Here is a 27,570-nt window from a genome sequence, read left to right as displayed (position 1 = left end):
TATATTTATAAATCTGTGTCAAATGGTGACCTTTTTTTAGTTATGGGCTAGGAAGGGAAGATGGAAGACAATTCATAATTTAAAATGTAATCCAAAAATTAATTTAATTTAATTTTCTAAAAGAATCATAATAAAATAATTAAAGAAAGTGAGAATTGGAAGTTATTTCAGCAGCCATCTAATATAATCTATATCCAAAAGGAATTCCCACTAACATACCACAACATGTGATTGTCCAGCCTCTGTAAAAGATTTCTGAAGACACCCTATATCAAGATAAAGCTGAAATGGGTTCAAGATTTAGACATAAAAAGTGACACTATACCCAAAGAAATACTAAAGAAGGGAAAGGGTCCTGTATGTGCCAAAATGTTTGTGGCAGCCCTTTTTGTAGTGGCCAGAAACTGGAAAATGAATGGATGCCCATCAATTGGAGAATGGTTGGGTAAATTATGGTATATGAATGTTATGGAATATTATTGCTCTGTAAGAAATGACCAGCAGGATAAATACAGAGAGGCTTGGAGAGACTTACATGAACTGATGCTGAGTGAAATGAGCAGAACCAGGAGATCATTATACACTTCAACAATACTGTATGAGGATGTATTTTGATGGAAGTGGATATCTTCAACAAAGAGAAGATCTAATTCAGATCCAGTTGATCAATGATGGACTGAATCAGCTACACCCAGAGAAGGAGCACTGGGAAATGAGTGTAAACTGTTTGCATTTTTGTTTTTCTTCCCAGGTTACTTTTACTTTCAGAATCCAATTCTTCCTGTGCAACAAGAAATTCAGTTCTGCACACATATATTGTATCTAGGATATACTATAACATATTTAACATGTATGGAACTGCCTGCCATCTAGGGAAGGGGGTGGAAGGAAGGAGGGGAAAATTTGGAACAGAAGGGAATGCAAGGGATAATGTTGTAAAAAATTACCCATGCATATGTACTGTCAAAAAAAATGCTATAATTATAAAATTAATTTTAAAAATAATTTTTTTTTAAAATGACACTATAAGCAAATTAGAAGAAGAAAAGATAGTCTACTTCAGATCTATGAAGAAGGAAGGAATTTGTGGCCAAATAACTTGATTATATTATGGAATGCAAAAAAGATAATTTTGATTATATTGAGTTAAAAAGCTTTCATATAAACAAAACCAATGCAGACAAGATTAGAAGAGAAGCAATAAACTGGGGGAAATTTTTTTACATCTATGGGTTCTGTTAAAGGCCTCATTTCTAAAATATATGGAGAATTGACTTAAATTTATAAGAATTCAAGCCATTATCCAATTGATAAATGGTCAAAGAATAAGAACAGACAATTTTCAGATGATAAAATTAAAACCATTTTCAATCATATGAAAAATATGAAATTGCTCTAAATCATATTAATCAGAGAAATGCAAATTAAGACAACTCTGAGATATCACTACACACCTCTCAGATTGGCTAAGATAACAAGAAAAGATAATGTTGAATGTTAAAGGAAATGTGGTAAAACTGGGTCCCTAATCATAGAGTTGTGAACTGATCCAACCATTCTGGAGAAAATTATGGAACTATGCCCAAAGGGCTATCAAATTGTACACACTCTTTGATCCAGTGGTGTTTCTACTGAGCTTGTGTCCCAAAGAGATCATAAAAAAGGGAAAAGGACCCACATGTGCAAAAATGTTTGTGGCAGCCCTTTTTATAGTGTTAAGGAACTGGAAACTGAATGAATGCCCATCAGTTGGAGATTGGCTGAATAAGTTATAGTATATGAATGTTACGGAATATTATTGTTCTATAAGAAATGATTAGCAGGATAAATTCAGAGAGGCCTAGAAAGACTTAAATGCTAAGTGAAGTGAGTAGAACCAGGAGAACATTGTATATAGCAATAGCAAGATTATAAAATGATTAATTCTGATGGATGTGGCTCTTTACAACGGCAAGGTAATTCAGGCCAATTCTAATGGTCTTGTGATGAAGAGAGCCATCTGTGCCCAGAGAGAAGACTATGGGGACTGAGAGTGGATCACAACATAGTATTTTCACTTTTTTGTTGTTGTTGTTTGCTTACATTTTGGTTTTTTTCCTCATTTTTTCCTTTGGTTTTATTTTTCTTGTGTAGCATGATAATTGTAGAAATATGCATAGAAGAATTGTATGTGTTTAACATACATTGAATTGCTTGCCATCTAGGGGAAGGGATGGGGGAAAGAGAGGGAAAAATTTGGAACACAAGGTTTTATAAGGGTGAATATTGAAAATTATCTATGCATATGTTTTGAAGATAAAAATCTTTAATTAAAAAAATGACTTCTGAAGAGGAGACTCCTACCCTCCTTCAAAACATTTTAGTCTATTTGGGGGGCAGTACTGACTGTTAAATTGCTTGGGATGTTCAGGGAAGAATGGCATCTCTGATGTGAGGACTTGAAGAAGCCCTTTTCAGAACTGCTCTCATCTGTGGCTACAAGAAGCTACAGCCTGCCCAGTAACTACATCCCTGTAAATCCTCTCAGCAGACAGACTAAATCAAATTGAAGGTAACCAACAGATTTCAAACCCAGGCAATGAGTTAAGAGGATGTGTACACCAAGCACATAAAGATTTCTTCTGGCAGAATGGACAGATGAAAATAATGTGTTCCAATGGTCATGAAGGGGACTGAAACTGTACAGAAGAGTGCTTAGGGATAGGTCAGATATCAAACTCACCAAGGTCATCCATTGTATCCCAGGCTATCCCAGTCTTCCTGACTTTTGTCTTATCACTGCACCTAAAAAACTCTGGAAGAGTAAGACTAATGACTCTGTGCATCTTTGTCTCATTTAAATGCAATTCACAGATAAGCCAGGACATCATTCTGTAAAGTCATTGGTCCTCTTTGCAAATGAAGGCCAAACAAAATGATTATTAGGCATGTTTTTAATGACATCAAATTTAAATCTTCCCTTTTGTAATTTCCCAAAATAACATGGAGTTCTTTATCATCCTGATTGCTTTCTTCTGGATAATTTCCAGTTTATCACATCTTCTTAAAAGGCAATGCCATGAACTAAACACTATTTCATACACAGTTTCTGGAGTACAGAGTATTGAGAACTTTCTAGAAATTCTTTATGCCTCCCAATGTAGCTTAAGATTACATTCGCTTTTTTTGGCTGCCATGTACCACTACTGTCTTTCATTGAGATTTCAATCCAATAAAATCCCCAAATACTTTCCAGACAAAATGCTATATATTCATGTCTTCCCCATTCTATACTTGTAATCAATTTTCTGTTTTGCTTTTCTCTATAAAATTCAAGGCCAGGACTATATGGCTCCTTCTACTTCTCATATTTTAAGTCATCCTAATATTCATTGTAAGGATTATCTCATCATTCAGTACACAATGACACCATGACCAGTGCATCTCAAATAAATTTTATTATGATTCTCAAGTGGCTGAGTTTAGATTATATTTTACAATAGTCATGTAGCACTTCTGTGGGCAACTCAAGCTCTGCTGAGATCACATTTACACATATTAAATGGACAACTTTTGCTTAGCCAAAATATGGATACACAGGGAATTTAGGCTCCTTTTCCAAGAGCAAGGACTCTCTACAAAGAATTATCTACACAGATGTGTCATAACTTTACCAACATTGAGAAAGTCCATTTCTTCTTCATGTTCTTCCTATGGCACTACAAGTAGATTCTATCCTCACACTTTAAATAAAAATTAAAAAAAAAAAAAAGGAGCCAGGACTCAAGATCTACAACAGGATAAATTCAATCCACTGGAACAAGTATTTATTATGTATCTTCTTTGTCCCAGGCATTGAACTAAGTGCTAAGCATTGAATGATGAAAATAAAATAATTCCTGCCTTCAAGAAGCTTATGTTCTTGGAGGAAAGGAATAACATCAATTATTCAACCTACAAACATTTATTTATTACCTACCATATGTCAGGCATGGTACTAGGGACACAAAGACAAAAACAATCCTGACCTTCTAGGGCAGGAGATTCCATTTTATCAGAGAAGATAGAATGTTCACAGATAAATATATAGAAAAATTCACAAAATAATTACAAGGTAATTTCAGGAGAGATACAACAGCAGTTTAGGATGGGGTTCAGAAAAGGGAAGGGATATAGAGAAGACATATATCAACTTTACTTCCAGGTCAGGGTGCCTGGGGGGGGGGGGGGCAAGAGAAGATATCATTAGTACTGGAAAAGATGTCCAGGGATGCTTTTGTAGAGAACCAGATGTCTCTGAATGTCAGGGTTTAGAGGGATCACTAGAGAAAGAGGATGAAGATGAAAGGAAGATTGTTAACAATAGAATTGTTAACAGAGCAAAATGAAAGGTCAAGATAGAACTGGATTGGTATGTATAAGGGATAGGACAGAGGTCGATAGCAATAAACGAACAGGAAGTGATGACAGGGGAAAGGGATGGTTTTCAATTAGGGACCTGGGGAGTCTACATTTTTGGGATTTCAAGAAGGGAGGGATTTTGCTAGATATAGGTAATATAGTGTTATTTTATTGGGGCAATTATCCTCAAGAACCCTATGAATGACACAAGGAGAGTCACACACAATTAAGTAAATACAAAGAATATACAAAATAAATACAAAGTAATTTGGGGGAAGAGTTCAGGAAACACCTCCTGTAAAAGGATGTGACACCTCAGCAGCTAGATTTTCAGTCTCTCCTCTGCTCTTCAGGAATCTGCAGCACAAAGAAAACTGTCACAACAAACATCAAATTCAGTGACTTGACCAATGTCAGTCTCAAGTCTGGCTCCTCAGGTTTTTTGGCTTCCTTGGGCCAGCATAGGAATCACTTCCTGGGTTGTTTTTTTTTTTGTTGTTGTTGTTGTTTTGTTGCTTTTTTTTTGTTTGTTTGTTTTTGTCCATCCTTTGAGCTGGTTCAGTTTCACTCATAACAAGGTCTATTCAATGAAATACTGCTTTTCTGGTCGTATTTGTGTTATGTTTTCAAAATCCACTACAGAAATCAATCTAATAAGTAGCCTCAGTATATGTGCATCAATTCCCCATGACAAACTGGTTGCACACAACATAATGCCAATCAACACTTCACTTTTCTTGATGGCACTAAGAGCCTCTCTAGACTAAATGGTATGCCCTAAACATGTTCAACCAAGATGTTCCTGAAAATTGGATCCTTGAGAAGACTGGTGAGAATACACATATTTTAAGTGCATGTGAAACATTGCTATTCTTGATTGGTACTGCTGTGAGAGCTCATTCAAAAGTCCACTGAAAGTAACAATTTTACTGGGTAAAAATGCTAGATAAAGGCCAAACTATAATCTAGCTAGGGAGATGATGAAATTTTTCTCTTGAAAGTTTCTCAGAAACTATTCTTTTTTGTCCTTTGAAAGACATTTCTCAACCCCCTTTCCTTCCTATGTGGCTGCTAGAAAGAAGATATTTTCCTCCCATTTTAGCCTCATTACTCACACTCATTACTCTTTTCTACAGACTAAAGAGAAAGACACTTGAGCTGTTGGAGACTTCTCCATTTCGGTTGCTATGATATGATTCTGGTAACCACCACATAAATGAAAATTTCTTCATCTGGATCCTTTTTCTCCTCTTTTCATCTATCCTGATTTTTTAAAAAAAGGCTCCTGAGAGAAGGGAACAATAATCACTTGTTGATTTGTTCTCTCCTACCTTTTACCACAATTTAGGTGAGAATTAAGTAAGATCCATCATCTCCTCTTCCTCTTTCTTGCCTTGCAACTGATGCAACTAGGCTCCACTTACTCCACCAAAATTTTATGGATAAATAAAAACCATTAACATTGTTTCCTGCTTAGATTCACTGATATAGCTACATGTAGATATCTGTCCTGCTTAGTCTAATCCAGGCTTCTCTCTAAGGCTACAAGTAGTCTTGCCTCCTACACAAGCATCCAACTCATAGATACAGTTCATGTACTTGTCAGGTGGTCTGAAAGTTCGAACACCAAATACAGTAAGATTGGAGAGCCACTGGAAATGTACACAGGAGATAATACATACAGATATATATTTACATGAGATAAGACTTCTCCAGGAAATGTCTGCCTAAATTGGCCCCTATTTTTATCCAGATTTGGATGTCTGAGGCAAAGGAGCAGCAAAGCTTTTGTCATCTCTGCTTATTTTTCTCACACAAGAGGTTCCTATTTCCTCACTGCTTTGGCCTTATTTTAACTCACTGCCACAATAGGATCTACAGAGGAGATATCTGTCTTAGCTGAATGACCATTGGAGGCAGTTGGGAGGTTGCCAGGGCCCTGTACCCCCTTGCAGTTGCCACTTTCTGGCCAAGCCACCCGATAAGAGGGAATTGTAGAAGGAAGCATATGTTCTCGAGGCCTGGGTGCCTTTTTACATATGCTCAGCAAAGCCTTCAGCTCAGATCTGAAGTTCTCATTGAGCCAGCAGTAGATGAAGGGGTTATAACAGGTGCTGCTCATGGCAAACCAATGGAAAGCAAAATAAAGGGCATTATTGCTCCGGATGGTCTTACTGGAAAGAAGGAGGACATAGCAGTTCAAGGGGAACCAGCATACAGCAAAAAGCACCACAACCAACATCAGCATCTTGATGGTTTTCTTCTTTTTCCGACGAAGGGCATAGTACTGCTCTGTGGTCACATCACCAATGGCATTGCGCAGCCAGAGCTTCTTGGCCATGCGAGTATAAGCCACAGAAATAATGAGAAGAGGTGAGATGTAAAGCAAAATGAAGGTTGCCAGGTCCAGGTACTTCCAGAAGAGGTCTGCTGGATCTGGGAAGTCTGGGAGGCACAGACTGCGGACAACATCTTCACTGTGAGGAAGAGACAGAAAAGGAGATGAGGGGTGGGGGAGGCAGTAAGGAAAAAAGATCAGTAAAGAAAAAAGTCTCAGTTTGAAAAACATCAGCTAATGAAAACTAAGGAATTAGCTACTTTGTATTTCACTCTCCTTCAAAGAAAATGAGCCAAGAAGAAAAGAAATGGTGGCCCTATTGAATAATGGCACAGTGAGGATAGAACTGCCTAGGTTTCCTGCTTTTATCAATAATCCTGTTCTTTACTTGGGGTCTTAAAGGAAACCTAGTGATAATCTAGTCCTAGTATTACCTCCTCGTTTGTCAAATGAGTAAAGTGAGGGCCAAAGAGAAATAGTTTGAAATCCCACAGTGAAGTAAGTAGCATAACTGACATTTGAACACAGACCCTTTAAAATCAGCTCTAGTCTTCTTTGCAGAACCTCACACTATTGCCCTTCTCCTCATACCAGCATTCTCTTCTAAATGCTTTGATACCTTTATCAAATGTCGTGGTCTCACTTTATTGGTATAAACCTAAGAAAAGGTCCCTTTCCCCATTGGAAACTGCAAAATTAAAAGGTCTGTGTTTATCTCTGAGTAATACTTCCAATTATTTCTGGTATTTTTCATAGAGATGATTATATTTTATAGGGAATTTAAACCTGAGACTCAGTTTCCTCATCTATTAAACAAAATAAAAAAAAAAAAAAAAACAAACAAAAAAAACAACTCTGAGGTCCTTTTCAGTTTTGATTTCAATGGTTTCATAATTGCAAGTTTGTTCTTCTTATGGGATGTCCTGCATTATTGCAAGCATATTTGGGGCAAAGTAATGAGAGTGTGACATAAAGTTATGTGGGGTATCTGTGCAATTTTAAGACCCACCTTTCAAGACCAAGCTGAGCCTGGTTGTTCAGATTCTAATACTCCAGGATACATGATCATGTTCCCCCTTGTGACAGAAGTCTATTACTACATTTTAGCCTTCCAGGTACTAAATGAAAAACTGGGTGGGGAGATGGGGAAAACTGAGCAGGAGGTGAGGAATTAGGAAGGTTAGGCAGAAAAAGCAAGAGTAAACAGGATGACACAAGAGGAGGCAGAAAGAAAAATAGACTAGGAAAAGGGAAAGAACATGCTAGAAAGAGGATAAATGAAGCAGACAAGCAAAAGCTGACCCACTGTCTGAGGATATCATAAAAAGGGAAACTAACTATAAAAAAAAAAGAGTACTTTAAAGTTGGCAGCATGTGTGTGTGTATACATGTATGTACATATTTATATGTATATATTTGATCCTTAAAACATACAATCATTTACAAATGAGAAAAATGAGGCACAGAGAAATGAATTATTTTGTCAAAGATCATACAGATAGTAATATAAATTCAGATCCTCTGATTTCAAACAAAACATTGTTTCCATTGCACCACAGGATATCAGTTGGACTAGATGATTCCTGAGATCTCTTCAGACTTTGAGTTTATATAATTCTGTAATTCTTAAATATATATGTGTGTATATATGCCTCTATATACATATATGAGTATTTAAATATGTATATATGATATATAGGAAACACATGATATATGTGTGTATATGTATGTATGTTTATAGGATGATAAAATGCTGCAGTGGATAAATTACCTGTCCTGGAAACAGGAAGATTCATCTTCCTGAGTTCAAATCTGACCTCAGATGGCTATCTAACTGGGAAATTCACTTAACCCTGTTTGTTTCAGTTTCCTTACCTGTAAAATGAATTTGAAAAGAAAATATCAAACCATTCCATTTCTTTGCCAAGAAAACCCCAAATGGGATCATGAAAAGTCATATGAAACTACAATAACTGAACAATATATGTGTATGTGTATTTACATACTTATATATCATACCATTGTAATTAGAATGTAAGCTCCTTGAGTGCAGAGACCATTTTACATTGTCTTTGTGAGATCCCAGTCCCTAGCATGATAGGTAATTAATAAATAAATGTTTATAAAGTAATTTATTAGTTATTCTTTTGTTCAGTAGAAAGAACGCTAAACTGGGTATTAATGGTCTTGGGTCAAAATCCCAGCTGCACTACTACCTTCCTTTATAACCCTAGCTGCTTCCATTCTCTGGGGTTCAATTCCCTCATCTGTAAAAGGAAGGAGATTAGTCTGTAAGGATGTCCAAGGTCCCTTCCATCTGTTGTTTTCTATACTCTATATTTCTATAACCCAGTATTCTACAGCTTTGGCCTAGAAGCAAGTTTTGTGAAAACAAGTTACTAACTGGGGACTATGTACTTGATGAGTGAGTGTCACATACTTAATGTCTTTTGACACATAATTGGGATGCTTCCTGGTTGACACTAGTATTTTACCTGTATTTGAAGGTAAACAGTTTTTGATAGATAGCATGTGGGAGGGAAAAGCAGGTAGCCATGATCCAGATGACTGCAATAGAAATGAGTCCTTTTGTGGAGGAGATTCGGGGTTTCAAAGGATGCATGATAACCTACAAAGGAAGTAAATCAGAATACAAGTATATAAAATGACAAGAACAGAATTTCAGAATAAAAGCATCCTCAGAGGATATAAAATCTAGCTAATTCTTCAAAATGAATCTCTTCTATGGGATTTCCAATAACTGATTATCCAGCTTTCCTTGAAAACTTTCAGTAAGTGGAGCTACAGTGTAGCTCTAGCTACTAAGTATTTACACAGAACTTCAATCTTTCTCTCAGCTGCTTCTACTCATGACTTCCAGTTCTATCCTCTGGAGCCATAAAGAATAGATATAATACTTTATTCATTTCCATGAGAACCTTCCCTTAAGTACTTGAAGCCTATGATCCATTTCCCCTGAAACTGTTTTCTTTTCTCTAGGCTAAGTATCTACAATTCTTTCAACCAGTCCTCACATAACAGTCTTCAAGGGTTATCTCACCTAAGAATTAGCAAGAATGAGGAACCCAAGCCAAGCATATTCTCTTATTCTCTCTCTCCCTACAAGTGCTTTTAGGTCATTCCAAACATCTCCCTTCTTTTCAATGGACACCACAGCTCCTACTGGGGTTACCATAGTACAGTATCCCAGAGCCTGTTTTGAATGTTCTCTTCCTACATAACCCAAGAATAGTTCTAGGGTCATAGTTCCCTCAAGGGAAGGTGAGAGTATTTTGTCCAACATTGGCAGGCAGATAGCAATGGAAATAACATTTTTCTTCTTCCCTTCTCGTTCTTGCTCTGTTTTGTATGTTGAAACATGGAAGCAGTGGTCCAGAATATTTTTTGCAAGTTTTTTGAGGAGTAAGAAACAGCAGTGTTTGAGAGAGGTAAGCCTTTATTCATTTCTCTAGGAAGACAGATTAATATTATCCCTGTCCCACAGGTTTGTTTCTTCTTAACATTTTGCATGGAGAGGGGTAACTCCAGAGACAGAATTATGGTTCTACATCTGTGGACATGAGAATGTCCCATACCAAATATCACTGAATGCTCATGCCCTTGCTGCCTGTCCTATTCTGAGGCTAGGGGTCATTGAATAGATGAAGTAGATTAGAGTTAATCCAAAGAGCCCTGGGAGCTTCATTTTAGGAAATCTTAAATCCTTTAAATTGCACTGGAATGTACCCTCTTCTTCCCCTTCTCCTCACAGACTCCATTTTTTAAAGACATAGTTCAAGAACCATCTTCTGTCCCAAACTCTTTCTTTACCTCCCACGTCCACCCCACTCAGAGGTTAGTACTTTCCCACACTATCTTATGTTTAATTACATTATATTCTCTTCATTGTTATACTGTATCTGATTAGATATGGATTTCTTGTCTCTCCTCATTAGAACATAAACTTCTTAAAAGAAGAGGTTTTCTCCTCCTTTGTCTATATCCCCATCACCTAGCACATTTCCTGGTATATAGTACATGACTTGTCAAGGCTTGTTGATCAATTGGGAGCCTAATAGAATCTGAAGGATGTTTCTTTCATAAATCATTGGAATACAGGAGTTAGAGATGGAAAGGTTCTTAGAGACTATCTGAACTACCTCCCTTGTGTTACAGATAAGGAAATTAAGGTCTGGAGAGGCGAAGTAATTTAGTCAAAACCTCCCAAAGTAATAAGGGGCCAAAGCAAAAGTCAAACAATCAATTGGCACCAAGTCCAGGGCTCTTTCTGCTGCTGCACTGATCCCATTCTTCTCCAGTAAGTGCTTCTCTGCATACCAAAGTCAGGGAAAGGAAGTCAGGGGGGAATACAGAAATTGCAGATGCCACTGATGAGGGTGAAAGAGATCAAAGACTGTAAGACAGCAAAGCCCTAAATCCTCTCAGGCTCCTCTGATACAGTAGAAATCAAAGTATTCCAGGAAGCAAATACTATTTTCATCAGAAAAGATTTTACTGTCCTACAAAGGGCAGAAATTAGGGAAAACCAACAACAGCAAACACCAACGATACTGAAGGAGCCTTGATTTTGCAGGGATAATCTCAAATTATCATCAGATGATCAGCTGGACACTGATGAAATCCTAGTCTCCCTAGGAAGCAGATGGTTTTTAAAACAAAAAATGAATCAGTTCTCACACCACATCCCTCCCTGGACAGTCACAAGTGGTAATATTACCAAAGTGATTTTTCTCAATGCTGCCAGTGACAATCAGTAGAAAGATGACTAGATTTAGAATTTTGGTCCTAATTTCAATTCTGGCATTACCTGAAGTTGGATAAGTTATTTCTCTGCACCTTAGTTTCCTCATCTATAAAATGCAAGAGATTGGATTAAACATTCTCTAATATATTTTCTGGTTCTGATTCCAGGACCTTAAGATAGATCTCTACTTGGAGATCTACACACTAGTTTAAAAGATTCTTGAACATGTTAATCAAGTAGGACTTTAATCACCCACTATGGGAAATTCATTAGCTCCAGTTGATTGAAAGTTCACACTGAAAAATTAAAAGATGATTACAGTGAACATGAGCTTTAGATATTAATTTCCACTTCCTCCTTCTCCTCCTTCTCCCCTTACTTCCATTTCCTTTTCTATATTTCACACACACACACACACACACACACACACACACACACACACACACACACACACACAGGCATTTGGGACAACTAGCTGAGATGTAGACTGGAATTGATGTCATTACCTATTCATTTATGTTGGTTAGTCTGGAGAAAGATCCAGAATTGGGGATCCTAAAAATATCTTCCATTTGTGACTCGGATCTCTCTTTGAGGAAAAGTTTTGTCATGTAAAGGCATTATGGGTATAATGATGGCCCAGACAGTCATATATTGAACCAGTCTTTCCTTACAATCTCAACTAAAAGTCTTGGCAAAAGTCTGAGAATATTTATTTTCTTGGTGATTCCAATATAGACTTTAATTTAATGCAATAATTAGAATTATTACCTGGGTCTTTTGAACTCACTACAGTGCTTCCTTCTCTGTCTGCCTGCTATCTCACATTTCATTCTGCCTTCTTTCAGAAAAACAGCTAATTAGCTTCTTGAAGATATTTCTATCTGCAACTGAGATCATTTTCTGATTTGGGGATTCTGTGAGAATCTTATACTCATGCCATTCAACTTTTAGTATCAATGCCTTTGCCCAGGCTAATCCTCCATACCTGAAATTCACTCCCTGATCACATCTACCTCTTAGAACCCTTAGATATTTCAAAGCTCAGTTCAAGTATCACCTTGTATATAAAGTTTTCCCTAATCACCTCAACATCATCCCAGCTTACTCCTCAAAAAAAAAAAAAAATTACATTTCATTCCTTTTTCATTTATATGTGTACATCTTTAACCCATAGGAGATAAGTTCCTTGAGAGTAAGGAGTGTTTCACTTATTTATTTTTGCATATGTGTCTCCAGTATGTAAATAAATGCTTATTGCTTGAGTATTCATAGCTCTGTAGAATTGTTTTCCTTTTTTTCCTTTTTTAATTTTAAACCTTATAGTCCCAGTCTTGATTTCACAAATGAGAACATGATTAAACAGTTTGTCTAACAGAGTTTAGCTAGCAAATGGAAGTCCTGGAATTCAAACCCAGGTCTTCTATATGAATTGGGTCAAACATTCTTTCTCCCAAATAAGAATGGCTACAAAATGGAAAACCCTTATGGTCCTGAAAACACTATTTATAAATAAAGGAAAGCAAAAGATAAGTACTTACTTAAATTAAGAATGTCACCTCATAGAACACCAGCCTTGAAATCAGGAGGACCTAAGTTCAAATGTGACTTCAGACACTTAACGCTTCCTAGCTGTGTGACCCTGGGCAAGTCACTTAACCCTAATTGCCTCAGTAATAATAATAATAATAATAATGTCACCTCAATCTTGAATCATGCCTCTATCTAAAACTTTGTAGAACCTTACGACAACCTGAATTCCACCACTAATTTAGCTGACACTTCTCTGGTCAAGAGGATATGCATATTGTGACCATATCTTTTGTCTCCTCCAACTTGATCTCACCTTCCTGCTGATGATAGGCAAAATGATCCAGAATAAAATTATAAACAAGACCTCTGGGTCTCTTGCCTTTTGTGAATGTCTTCTCTGACTCAACCAGAATGAGCAACCTGGTCTGTGAGGTTCTGAGTAACAAACAATATTCCTCTGAATCAGCAGGGCAGTTATTGAATGGAACTCTCCCTGCCTTCTGAGCTCTTCTTCTGAATTAATTTTTCAACAAAACAACAATTTCACATACACTGTTCATTACAAACATACCAGCAGTAAATTTGCTAATGAAAGCCCCCTCTAAGATCCCTCAAAGACTTTTAGCATCAGAGATGGGAAGGAAAATGGTTTTTCCCATAAATGGAGCCTCACCTGGTGTCTGTCCACAGCAATCGCTGTCAGGGTCAAGGCTGAAACATGGAGGGAACAATATTGAGCAAATCGGCTGATATGGCACATGCCCTTTCCAAATATCCATGTGCTGTTCACAAAACGGACCTAAAAAGAAACAATCAGTGTGATGAAAAGTTTACTAGTCAAAGGACCTCACTTCATTTCCTGAATCTGCTATTTATTATCTTTGTGACCTTGGACAACTAAATCTCTCTGAGTCTCTGTTTCCTTATTTAGAAAAATAAAAATAAGGAGTGGGGACTATATTACCACTAAGGACCTTAATTCTGTGAACATATAAATATAAGTTTTATCTCTCAGGAACTTTCCTGACTTTGTTTTTCTTTCTTTTCCCTTTTAAATCAACAAGCATTTTTTTTTCTTCCTTCCCCCTTGTCATCTCAACTGAAAAGAAAAAAACAATACCCTTGCAACAAATATGCATAGTCAATCAAAACAAATTGCTGTATTGTCCATTTCCAAAAATGTATATTTTCTCCTCTATCTTCAGTCCATCACCTCCCTGACAGGAAGCAGGTAATATGTTTCATCATTAGTCCTCTGGACTATGGTAAGTCATCGCATTGACCACTTTTCTTAGGGTTTTCAATAAATGTTGTATTTATAAATTTTTCTCATCTGGCTAACATCACACTATATCAGTTCATAGAGATTTTTCCAAGTTTCTCTGAAACAATCCCTTCCATATTTCTTGCAGTACCATAACATTTTGTTATATTCATATATCATAATTAGGGAAACCATTCTCTAAATGAGTGATTCTTAAAGTGTGGTCCAGAGAATCCTAGAGGTCCTTCCAGAGAATCTACAAATTCAAAATTAGGGGAGGGGTTGCTTACATGGTAAATACAAATATAAGCCACATAAACAAAAACTCTTTGACAGATCCTCAATAATTTTTAATAATATAAAGATACTGAGAACAAAAGTTTGAGAATCACTGCTGTAAATGATGAGCTCTTCTTTAGTTTCCAATTCTTTAGCATTACAAAAAGAGATGCCATAAAATTTTCTATGTATATAGATTTTTCTCCTCTTTCTTTGATTTCTTTGGCTAAGATTTGTTATTTCTAGATCAAAAGATAAGCACAATTTAATATCTTTTAAGACATAGGTACAAATTGCTTTCCAGAAGGCTAGATCACTTCACAGTTCCACCAATGGTACATTATTTTCTATTTTCTTGCAGCCCCTCCAACATTTATTATTTTCCTTTTATGTTGTCTTTGCCATTATAATCAATATAAGATTATTTTAATGTATATTTCTGTAGTTATAATTATTTGTAGCTTTTTATATGGTTATTGATAGCTTTAATTTCTTCCTCTTAAACTGCTTAATCCTATTCTTTGATCATTCTTCATTGAAGATTGGCTCATTCTTATAAATGTGAATCAATTCCTTATGTATTTTGGAGGTAAAACTTTTATCATAAAACTTTGCTGCAAAGATTTCCCACAATTAATTGTTTTCTTTCTAATTTTAGCATTGATTTTGCTTGTGCAACATCTTTTAAATTTTATACAATTAAAATTGCTTATTTTGTCTCTCTATCCTTTGTTTGGTTGAACACTCTTCTCCTCTGCTTATATCTGAAAAGTAATTTCTTTCTTCTTCCTCTAATTTGCTTATGAACTTTTTATGTCTATTGTCCACCAGATGCCCACTTGGTATAATGAGGGAATGGAGGAAATGTGCTGTTGTTTTTTAAAACCTATAGTTCTATGGGTTTTTTAAAATAAAATCTGTAGCTTTAAGTCCTTTTCCTTACTAATTTTGTGACCTCAAAAAAAGTCATTTAGTTTTTCTGAGCCTCACTTTTCTAATAAGAAACATGGGAATAATCATTATAATTCTACTTCACAAGGTTCTGGTAAGGATTGAATAAGATAAATTTAGTATTTACTGTGGAAAATCAAACATTTTTTAATTTTCTATACTATGCATAATACCTTTATTATATATAATAGAGAGTTATCACATGGTAAATGAGTGGATTGTTCCATAGTCTAAATACTTTTTTATGATTTCATGTTTTCTCTTTTATGAAGTAGGACATGCTTTCCCAAAAAGTACCATGTTGATGGTTCAGATGATTCAGAATTGTCTTAGCTGGCATAATGAGATTTGAGCTAGAACTAAGAGTGAACTCAACTCCTTCTGGCCTTTTTAGTCTGATTCCTTATTGATCATTTCTTCCTGAAGCATACAGTGGGGCTTTTCAGAGTTTTCTACAGCTCCTAGAAAGGTCCAGAGCTCCAGAAGGGAGATGTCAGATGAGGAGGAGGAATATGACCATGTGAGCACCACTGGAAATATTCCACAGGGAATAAAACAAAGACTTCCCATGAAAAGTAGAGAGAGGAGCTCAGTAGCCTTGGAGATAATGGAGGGTATAAGGACAAGAGAAATTTCTTCTACATAAAATAGCTAGTTAACAATCTGAGGTGCTCTCAGGAACATCATAAAGCTGAGCAAGCAATTCAATATAATTTAATTAATCTCACATTCATTAAATGCCTACCATGAATTTTTCTGGTATACATAGAAAGAGAATGAACTTACAATATAACAGGGAGCAGGAAGAAAGAAAATTATAACTGAGATCTGAGCAAGAGTGATATATATGCAAAGGAGAAGTAATTCCTACAAGAAAATATATAGAAATAATTCCTATAAGAAAATCTATGGAAGGAGATGGCAAATCTGGTAGAGAATTCATGGAGAAGGCAGCAACTTAATTGGTCCTTGAACAAAGGGAAGGACATAAGTAAACAGAGAAGGGAGTCCATTCCTGGCATATAGGAGAGTATTAAAGGAATAAAGAGAGAAGAATAAGCAAAATGAGAACAGGGACGGGCAATCATCCAGTTTGGCTGGAACAGAAAATACATGAAGGGGAGCAGTATGACATAAGGATAAATAGGAATGTTGATGCCAAATGTTGGAGAGCTTAAATCCCAGGATAAGGAGTTGATATGAAAAAGAATACAAGGGAAGAAAAGTTAGGCTGCATCTGTTCCTGCTCTTCTAGGGCTGAGGCAAAAAAAAAAAAATTGTGCCTATGAGCCATGCTAATAATAATAACAGCTAGTATTTATGTAGCACTGACTGTATACTAAGCACTTTACAAATATTATCTCCTTTGATCTTCACTAAAACTCTGGGAGGCAGAGGCTATTATTACCCTCATATAACAGTGAGGAAACTAAAGCAAATAGAAGTAAAGTAATAATAGTTAACATTTATCTGGTGTTTTCTCAGTGCTAAGCACTGTGAAAAGCCCTTTATAATCATTATCTCATTTGGTCCTCACAACACCTATGTGAGGTGGGAATTATTGTGCTTTCCCCAACTTGTTAATGAGGAAACTGAAGTTAATAGGGGTTGTGACTCCCACAGGGTCACAAAGTTAGTAAGCATCTGAAGCTAGATTTGAATCAGGCCCAGTGTTCTGTCTAGTGAGCTACCTACCTTCCTCCCCAAGTCATGTTTCCAATTTAGACAACTGTGATAATAAGGGTTTATATTAAGGCAGACCCAGGGGTCATGGAGTTAATTCCAAATTCCCAAAGGATTTTGAGACTAACATAGCCACCACTGATGCTCCAGGCTGGGGACAAATCTAAAACCAATGTAGGTTCCTTGAGTCAAAACAGGACCTCTCAACAGAAGACTGCAAAAAGAATAAAGCTTCATACTGACTCAAGAGTTCAAGGTGCAACCTAGTGGTGGGAAACTTCATAGCTTAGCAATAAACCCCCTGTCATTTGTGCTGGAGTACAAGGGGCAGTAGGATTATGGACTGCTTGGGCAAGGCATTTTTGGTACTAGCACCAGATGCTGGGAAGCCTCTGTAGTAGGGAAAAAATGAGGCACTGGATTCACATGCTCCCTCTTCTTCAAGATCTGTGTTAAATTCTTGAGCCCCCTTTATCCTTCTGCCCTTTGTTTTCTCCCATGAAAAAATCTGGATCATTGTAAGTGGGCTTCCATCTCTTGCTGCAACTAGAAAATTAAAGGTTTGCTATAGCCAGGAGCAAAATAGTGGCTTAATTCCATGTCAACAGAGATCAAAATTCTGGCTTGCTGTGAGCCTGGGCAATTGGGATCTAGTTGAGAATCATTCATTCATTCATATAGTTGAGTGATTGTAGGCTATTCAGTTCTCTGAATCTTGGTTTCCTTGTTTGTAAAATAAGACAATCCTTGTACTATTCTATCACAGGATTGTTACAAATATTAAATGAGAGAATGTATATGACAGCATTTTAAAATCTAAATTAGTGGACTTTTCAAAGAATTGCTGTGGAGCACAATAGAAAGAGTATTATTAGAATTGGAGTTAGAAGGCCTCGGTTAGAATTTCCACCTTGATATTCACTAGTTATGTAACTATAGGCAAATCCTTTAAGCTCACTGAGTTTCAATTTCCTTATCTGTAAAATGGGGATAATAATACCAATTATGCCTATTCTTTGGGTTGTCATGAGGAATATACGGGCTAAACTATAAAATCATAACTGAAAAAGTATTATAATTAATACAGGGACCAGATGCATGATTTCAATCATATCTGGTAGTGTAACTTAGCATCTTTTCTGTAACTTACTGCTGCATAGAGAGTATTCTGGGGCACTGGAAGGTTGTGATTCACACAGGATTGCACAGCTAGTATGTGCCTGAGACAGAATTTGAACCCAGGTCTTTCAAGGCTGCCTCTCTTCATTATGCTAATATGTATAAAGCCCTTCATAGATCTTAATGCTCTTTATAAATGTTAGCTATTGCTAAAGAACTATGCAAATATTAAGTATTGCTATTCAGCTGTAATTTGTAAGACATTCAGGTGGGTGTAAATTATCCTCTTAATAAATCCAAACCATTCTGCTTGTGAGTCATAAGCAGATCAGAAATGAAATGGAGTGACAGAGAGACCCCCTTTCACACCCTCAATTGTTCCTAAGCAGCTGGTTCAAGGGCCCATCCTGGGCACATTCCAAGCCCTTAGGATTAAAATTACATCTGGTTTTCTCTATTATTTTTACCTTTCACAGCCAAGCACAATTCCTATGCTACTATGGACAAACCAGAGAAGATGAATGAGATGCACTAAGTGGCTTAGAAAATAAACATAACTTTTAATTAATCTTTTCCATGACTAGACATCACTAACTGTTCCTATTTTCTTTATAGCCATAGCAGTAACAGGCTCAAGGAAAATCTTTCAAATGCCTGTACATTAGATATAATAATTCAAATTGTACCCTGTCATACCTTCAATCACTTGTCATTTCAAAGGCTTCAAATTATTGCTCAATTATCCAACAGTTCAGTCTCAACCTGATTATATATGAAAGAAAGTCATTTATCCACATCTAGCTCCAGATGTTCAGATCTAATTCACTCTGTGACCCCTAAACGACAGGCTTTGGCTAAAAGTGGGGAATGAAATGGGAAGAGAATAGAGGAAAGGAAAAGATAGAGAAGAAAAGGAGAGAAAAAAGAAATAGGGAGAAAGAAGAGGAGAGGAAAGGAGGAAAATAGAAAAAAGTGGAAAGAAAGAAGGGAGAGAGAAGGGAAGTAGAGAGGAAAAAAGAGAAAAGTGGAAAGATGAAGAAGAATGGAAAAGAGAAAGGAGGAGGGAGAGAAAGAAAGAGGAAAGAAAAAAGACAAAGAAGAGGGGAGAAGGAAAAATAGAAGAGGTACAAAGAAGGAAAATAGGAAAGGAAAGAAAGGGGAAAGAAAAATAAAGAAAAGAAGAGGTAGAGAGGAAAGAGGAAGAGACAGAGAAGCAGAGGCAAAGAGACAGAGAGGACAAAGAGACAGACAGACGAGAGAGACAGAGACAGAGAGGGAGAGAGAGATAGAGATAGAGACAGAAACAGAGAGAGAGTGAGAGAGAGAGAGAGAGAGAGAGAGAGAGAGAGAGAGAGAGAGAGAGAGAGAGAGAGAGAGGAGAGATGAGGTGAGATGAGATAAGACACAGAGACGCCGAGAGCAGAAAGACAGAGACAGAGAGAATACCTCAGTTTCCACGCTTACCAAAGTGAAAGGAGTATTAAGCAAGGTTATCATTATGTCAGCTACTGCCAGGTTGACAATGAACAAGCTGGTGGCTGATTGCATTCGCTGGTTCTTGATGATAACATGACAGACCAGGACATTTCCAAAGAGAGAGAAGACAATGATGAAGGAATATGCCACAATAAGCAGAGCTTTCACCATAGGCTTCTGAGATTCTGCCCCATATCTCTTTCTGCCCACGAAGTTTTGCCAATCTGAAAATGAGTAGTTGCCCCAGGGGAAAAAACTGGATACATTGGGGATCCCAAAGTCTCCATCCAAACTTCCGTTGTTGGTCCATCTCTCAGGCCTCTCAAAGGCTCGCACCAGGCACGGGAGGGAGAACCACAGCAAGGAAGTTATCATTCTAGAAGAGCAGTGATCCACTTTAGGCACCAGATTTCCCTATTTCTGAAAGAGAGGGAGGGAGAAGTGTTATGTCAGTTCAAAGCAGTTCAGAATATTAAGTGATTTGACCTGTCCCAAAGCAGAAATCTCTACAGACAGGAAAGCAGGCTGCCTGCCTTGTTAGAGCTATCCAGCCTCGTTTTTCGCTGTTCAGTCAGCACACACTGATTTTGTTTCAGCACTTTTATATCTGCTCCCACACAGGCTGTTAACACAGGCTCTGCCTATTGGATTGTAGAACAGCTCCTTTGTGACGCTCCTAGCTGTCAACGATTACTCCCACCAGGTTTGGATTTCTTCCTTTTTCCACTTTCCCCCAAGCTTCCACCTCTTCTCCCACCCCAACAAAATCAAAGCTGTATCCTACAAACCGATCTTGTAATACACACACATACGCACTACACACACACACACACACACACACACACACACACACACACACACAAAGTTCAGTCAGTTTGTATCTAAGCCCCGTGTTATTACAAAGCAGATGAACAGGTAGGCAAGACAAGCAGTTGTTTGTGGGGTTTAAGACAGCATGGATCCTTAAGGAAGACGGAGCCTGCTGGCTCAGCTGTAGTCAAGTCACAACAGAAATTTAATTTGTGAGGATTGAACTTCCTTTCCAGTCCTTACTCAGAGTCAACTGTAATATCCAAAACTTTGGTCCTTAAAGTGTTTATCCACAAACAAGACAAATAAATGGGGACTTTGTGGGTTAATCCAACTTTTATGCTACCCATACTAAGTAAAACTTTTATTGTATTTCTCTTCACAGTCTACAGGATAGAGAATATGCCTGGAATTTCAAGGATAGGATTCAGAGAAGGAAAGTTTCTTAGAACTACTTTTATCCCTCATTTTACAGAAAAAGGTAAGTGAAGCCCTTGGGAATTTAAAAGATCAGTCAGTCTAGGACTAGAAATCAGATTTCTTTCTATATCAAGAGTCTTTTCACTAAAATTCATATTTTGTTAGTGAAACATTCTCCAAAGTTTGTCTACCTTGAACCAAAGAATAAAAGAAAATGAATCTTGACTGAACGTTGAATTAGTTTTGAGCTATAATGAGTTCCCTGACACTGTAAATATTCAACCATTCTCAGGATGGGCATAGGATAGAGATGCTATGGAAGGAATGCATGCAATGGATTCAAAATAAGAAGCTGGCCCAGATTTCCTTGGAGCTCCCTTGTGACTTCCAGAGCAATGGCAATTCTGCTGTATCTGTAAACAGTTTATCCTGGTAGGTCTTGCTTTCAGCTACTTATTGACATGATCTCCCACTCTGGTTTTTCAATTTATATTGTCATCATCTTTTTCTTCTTACTCCTTTCTATAACTAATAGCAAAAGCCGGATGAGAAAGTCTTTGAAAGAAAACCAATTACCTCTTCTTCATTCAACCCCACTACAAGGAAGTACAAATTGGAAAGAGACCAAGTTGAAAAGGGGCAGGTTGGGAGATGACTGCTTTGCATTATCCTAAGAAGAGATCCTGTCCATCCCTAGCCTTCATCCTGATGCAAGAGAAAATGTTGAATTTGAAATTGTGGGGTCAAGGTTCAAATCCTAGCTCTGTCATTTACCACCTGTGTGATCTCACTTCTATGGATCTCAGTGTTCTCATCTAAAAAATAAGATTAGATTAATTAACCCTTCAGGGCCCTTTCCAATTCTTAATCTATGATCATAATAATGGCTCACCTTCATTTAGTACTTTAAAGCACAGTCTAAGTAGCAGATAATGAAGGTATTACTATCCCCATTTTATAGATGAGGAAAGCGAGGCTTAGAAAGATTAAGACAAGCAGCTGCTTATGTTGCCTACCTGCTCACCTACTTTGTAATAACAAGGGGTTTAGATTCAGATAGACTGAACTTGTGTGTGTGTGTGTGTGTGTGTGTGTGTGTGTGTGTGTGTGTGTGTTACAAAATCAATTTGAAAAATACAGCTTTGATTTTCTTGGTGTGGGGGAAGTCGAGATCACACAACTATGAAATGTTAGAAGAGAAACTTCAAACTTAACTCAAAATTAATTCTATACTTTTATCACTGTTATGAGGAAGGAAAGCTGGGAAGAATAGATAAGCTATAAGACTTTCAGATTTCTCTTTAGTTGGCTCTTCCCCAGAGCCCACATAAGGATATTCAAAAGAAAGTCCCCAAAATAGGGAGAAGGGTGAAAAAAAAGGCTATCCACAGCAGGTGTTGTTTGAATGAAATTTCAAGTCAAATAGGAAATATTCATTTCAGTTCAACATTAGATAATGGTTCTGGTTCTGGCTTTTCCTATGAATCTACTTACTTCCAGTAATAATATAAATAACAGTTGATGTTGATATAGTGCTTTAAGGTTTAAAAGAAAAAAAAATCATCTGTACCTTACAACAGGGATGACATTATTATTGTTCCTATTTTGAAATTAAAAATACTTCTGACCCAGGGAAGTTAAGTGACTTGTATGGTCACAGAACTAATGTCTCAGAAGTGGGCTTCAAAGTCAGATCAAGTCCAGCTCTCCCTCCACTATACAAGCCTGCCATTGCAATAAGGATAAATGAGAGCCAACTATATTCTAATTCCGTTTTTTCTTACTAACTGGATATGGATAATATGTCCAATACATAGCATAATACTTGTTTTCTAGGAGAGTCCACAGAGATTTATTGTCGTATATTCAAGTGTTTCCTGACTCTGAAGTCAGAGGTTCTAAGTTCAAATCCTGCCTTGATGCTTATTTTCTATGTGACGCTAGGCAGGCTCCAAATTCCCCTGGCCTCTGCTTCATCCTCTGCAAAATAAGGGGCTTAAACTTAGCTAGTGCTTAGCACAAAGTAGGCACTTACTAAATGCTTGTTAGTTTGATGAGACTGGGAATAAGTGATTTCTGATGGCCCTTCCAGTTTTGGATTTGGTCCTAGAAAAAGTCTGTCCTAGGTCAAGCAGTTAGATGGCAAATGGATGGAACATTGGGTATAAAATCAGGAAAAACTGAGTTCTATAATGATTTTAAAAATTAAGACACAAATTCTGAGTAATTTGATTATTTTATTACTAAGGCTAGCAAGTTATTTTTAAAAGGATGGTAATATGGCTGTCTCTTTTATAACAAAGATTCCTAGTGGTGGCAGGATCATAGTTTTTATGCCCTTCAAAAAGAAAGTGTTCCTGAAGAATGCCTAATCATAATTATCTCTGATTGGTTAATACAATGGGAGATGGACTATCTTGGGGTACCTGACTTAGGACATTTAAATTTTGGCCAAAGAGATATCATTTTCCATATTACCTGTTTTCATAATAGGAAAAATCAACAATAATCAGTGGGTCACAGAACCAAATTATCTCTGGTTTCATTTATTTAGGGATATTGCATGAGTCTAATCCATTCATGATACTCCTTGTCGAGTAGAAGCATTTAAGTCTGCATTGCAAACTTTTTTTATAATCAAAAAACAATAAACACAGAAGGAGGCTGCACTCTCTGCATTGGTCAGTCAATTGTGTAAATAAAATAATGTGATCTGTTATAGTAAGTCACTTATGAAACTCTGGTAGTTCTCATCTTATATTTTCACCACATGTCCTCAACATGTATCCAGATCATTTGCATAAACATTTTATAAATATGAAGAAATAGGCATATGGGTAGGTATTCATTTGTGACCTTTTGATTGCCTTTTTTGTTCAGTGATGACATCATTTGTAACATATTTTCCCATTCTTTCAGTAGTTTCCCTTCCCTAAGATAACTTGCAAAACAATTACAGAGAGCTTTCAAAATTATATTGTCTTGAAGGGAAATTGTCTATCCTTAGTCTAGTCCAACAGCATTTCCCCATTTTTTCCTTCTGATAATTTCTAGTCTCTAACAATAAGAATTAATTGCTCATTCATTCAACAATCATTTCTTCTTTTTAAATAATGTTTATATTCAGAACCTAAAGAAGATCAATTTTTCATATACATAGATCAGGAGGGAAAGAGACTAGTAAATGAAATTGCATATCTCTTTTCTGTAGAGCATGATTTTCCTTTTAAGTATATAGTAAATTAAATATGTAACTTCCAAGTTTTTCTGTTTGTCTGTGTTTCTTTTTATCTTGCCTTTTGCTCCTTTCTGATCTTTTAAAAATTCTTCAAAGACCATCTTTTTTTTTTAAGCTTTCTTTCTTTCTTGGGTGGGGAAGGGATAGGACACAAACAATATTACCACTTCTCTCTCTCCTACTTCCCTAGCTCCAAATTCAAAAGAAAGAAAGAAAAGAAAAACAAAACTGTTGTAACCAATATGCAAAATTTTGCAACGCAAATTCCCAAACTAGTTCAGTCTAAAAATGTCTCATTTTGTCCCTTGAGTCCATCACTTCTCTGTGAGGAAGAAGATAGCAACGAAGTCTTGGTTTCTCATCACATTGAGCAGAGTTCAAAAGTCTTTAAAAGTCAACATCACTTTCTACCTGCAGCTGTGTGGTCTAATGCTGGGCTCCTTAAACTTTTTCCACTCAAGACTCTTATTTTGCATGATAAATTTTAATATGATCCCAAGCACATGGGTATATAAAGTAGACATACAAATCAAACATTTACTGGCAATAAATCATAATTTTCCTGAATTCCACATTCAATCATGAGACTTTATATGGGAATGGCTTAAGAAGCTGGGTTATAGTTGATTGTTGTTGTTTGTCCTCATTCTCAAAGAGAACTATGACATCAGGGGATAATGCCATGACCTGCAAGTGAATTGGATTTAAGTGAGGAAGGGCTGTGTAAGATCAGCTGCCTCACTTTCTCTTCCAGAGCCATCTGGGTCCAGTGGCTGCCAGACATAGATCAGAACTACTACTGGAATTGTCTCAGGATGCAGTGAGAGACCTCAGCCTTTTTAAGCTAAGGTCTTCAATAGGTCTTAGCTTGACTCGAGGCAATACCCAATCAGTGACGACTGTTAGGTAAGAAAATCAATATAGTGAATAGAGCCAGAGTCAGGAAAATCTGGGTTCAATGTCTGCCTCTGACACTGACGGGTTTTGTGACCCTGGTAAATCACATTAACATTTCAGTGCCCCAGTTACTCTCTAGGACTAAGTTACAGAACACTTGCAGATTGGTGTTATTGGAAGGAATTTCCACACTGGAAGATCATCACTCAATGAAATCACAAGTACAATTTTAAAAAAATATAGTAATAAAATTTGCCTAATACTTTCCTAGGCACTTGGAAATATAAACATTAAAATAAAAGCTCAAGAAGCTCTCCTTCTATTGGGGAAATGAGGAGACGACACATAGATAAATAAATAAATGCCAAAGATACAGATAATAAATGCAAAATAATTTCCATATACAGAGAAAAAAGTACAACTGGTGAAATCAAGAAAAATCTTTTGTAGCAAATGGCCCTTGAGCGGAACTTTGAAGGGAGATAGAGGTTCCAAAAATTATAGTGAAGAGTCAGGGCACTTCAGGAATGAAAGATAGCTTGGATAAAGACACAGAAAGATACAGTAGATATAATGTCTTATACAGGGAACAAGAAGCACCCCAATTTGACTAGAATGTAGAAAGTATGAATAGGAATAGTGTATAATAAGCTGGAAAGTTAGGTTTGGTCCAAATTTAAAAGGACTTTAAAAGGTAAAACAGAATAATTTGAATTTTATCCTAGGGGACAAAAAGAGTTCCACTTTAGTTGAAGAACAATATGGTCAAGTTTCAGCTTCAAGTATATCAGTTTGGCAACTGTGTAGAGGATGGTTCAGAAAGGGAACCGAAAACAGGACACCATCACAAGAGTAGATACAAAAGGTAATGAGGAACTAAATTATCTTGGTTATGATATGAATAGAGAGATGTGTTCATTCATTCTACTAAGTCATTTAAATCAACTTGAGGCATGCATTATCTTCACTTCTACCTCAATTACTAACAAGTGGTCAATTTGATCTATTCTCAAAGATCTCCAGTGAGAGGCTAGTCACAGGACCTTCTGGCAATTCTAATTGTTAGGAAATCTCTGCTTCTGTGGGAGCCAAAACCTTTCCGTTTCTAACTTCCACACAGTGTTCCTAGTTGTGCCCTTCTGTACTAAACAAAAAAATATAAAATCTCTTTTAAATATCTTCAAATATTTTCCCCTTTTTTCCCCTTTATTTATTTTAAAACATAGAAAAAAAATAAAATACCCTGTGATCCAAGTGCCATTACTGGGTCTGTTATCTCAAAGGAATCATAAAAGAGAGGAAAGGACACAAGTGTGCAAAAATATTCATAGCAACTCTTTGTTGTGGAAAAGAATTGGAAAATAAATAGATGGGCCATCGATTAGGAAACTGTTAAATGTTAAGGCATATGAAAGTAATAGAATATTATTATTCTATAATTTTAGAAAGGGTGATATTAGAAAGACCTGGAAAGATTTACATGAACTGATGCTGAGTGAAACAAGCAGAACCAGAAAAACATTGTTCACAGCGACAGTAAAATTGTGGGATGATCAACTATGACAGATTTAATTCTTCTCAGAGGTTCAGTGATCCAAGACAATTCCAATAAACTTTGGATGGAAACTGCCATCTCCATCTAGAGAGAAAGCTATGGAGAATGAATATAAATCAACATACGCTATGTTCCCTTTTTTCTTTTTCCTTTTTCTTCTGTTTCTTTTTTCTTTCATGGTTTTTCCCTTTTGTTCTGATTTTTCTCTCCCAACATGTTTCATTAAGAAATATGTAAAAAAAAAAAAAAGAAAAAAAAAAAAAAAAGAAAAAGTGAATGTACACATATAAGAAAAAAAATGTTTTACATGCAATTGGGGGAAATTATTTTTTTAATAAAATAAAATGCAAAAAATGAGAGAAAAAAGAAAAAGCATAAAAAGAAAAAATTGTCGTGCATTGCAGAACATATGAGAGGACTCAAAAGATGTTAACTATAAATTTCCACTTTAAGAAAGATATTCAAAAGTGTCTATTTTTTCTTTGATTTCTTGTAGGTTTTCTTTTGTTCTTTGTAGTAGACTTTTCTCCCTTCCTCCCACCAGACTACAGTTAAGCACAGATATATTTATGTTTGTATATATACATCTATATATCTACATTGATATATAGATATTCACACACACACATGCATATATGTAAAGAGCTAGAACTGAGCAGATGCAAGATAACCTAGCACTTAGGGCTAATTACCAATTGAACAAATCTCTATTAACATATGCTTGGAGAATGACCCTCCTCAACTATTCTGTGCAGGATCGGTGGGTGTGGAAAAAGGAGAAGAGAGAGAGGAGAGGGTGGAGTAGGACATTCTTTTGGAAGTGGAGAGAGAGTAAGGAAGTGTGGAGATTGCTAGCTCTAAT

At 36.6% G+C, this 27,570-nt stretch overlaps 1 protein-coding gene across 1 annotated transcript; it reads right to left on the bottom strand.

Moving 5' to 3' along the window:
* Positions 1 to 3,424: 3,424 nt before the first annotated feature.
* On the bottom strand, positions 3,425 to 20,370 carry GPR83 (G protein-coupled receptor 83). Its single transcript, XM_074304512.1, has 4 exons — positions 19,777 to 20,370; positions 13,690 to 13,815; positions 9,214 to 9,347; positions 3,425 to 6,857 (listed from the first exon to the last, which is right to left on the bottom strand). Exons 1-4 carry the CDS (start codon positions 20,161 to 20,163, stop codon positions 6,233 to 6,235), a joined length of 1,272 nt encoding a protein of 423 aa, XP_074160613.1. The 5' UTR covers positions 20,164 to 20,370; the 3' UTR covers positions 3,425 to 6,232.
* Positions 20,371 to 27,570: the final 7,200 nt, after the last annotated feature.

Source organism: Sminthopsis crassicaudata, chromosome 3 (genome assembly GCF_048593235.1).
Source record: "Sminthopsis crassicaudata isolate SCR6 chromosome 3, ASM4859323v1, whole genome shotgun sequence".
NCBI lineage: Eukaryota > Metazoa > Chordata > Mammalia > Dasyuromorphia > Dasyuridae > Sminthopsis > Sminthopsis crassicaudata.
This window is presented reverse-complemented; position numbering and strand designations above follow the sequence as displayed.

What these genes read in the sequence shown, in the direction of transcription:
- GPR83 (XM_074304512.1), bottom strand. Translation starts at nt 20,163, where the DNA reads ATGATAACTTCCTTGCTGTGGTTCTCCCTCCCGTGCCTGGTGCGAGCC. An exon ending in TTGCTGTGGACAGACACCAG is followed by an intron (nt 9,348 to 13,689) that starts GTGAGGCTCCAT and finishes CTTCCTTTGTAG; the next exon opens with GTTATCATGCATCCTTTGAA. An exon ending in CTGTTTACCTTCAAATACAG is followed by an intron (nt 6,858 to 9,213) that starts GTAAAATACTAG and finishes TCTTCCTCACAG; the next exon opens with TGAAGATGTTGTCCGCAGTC.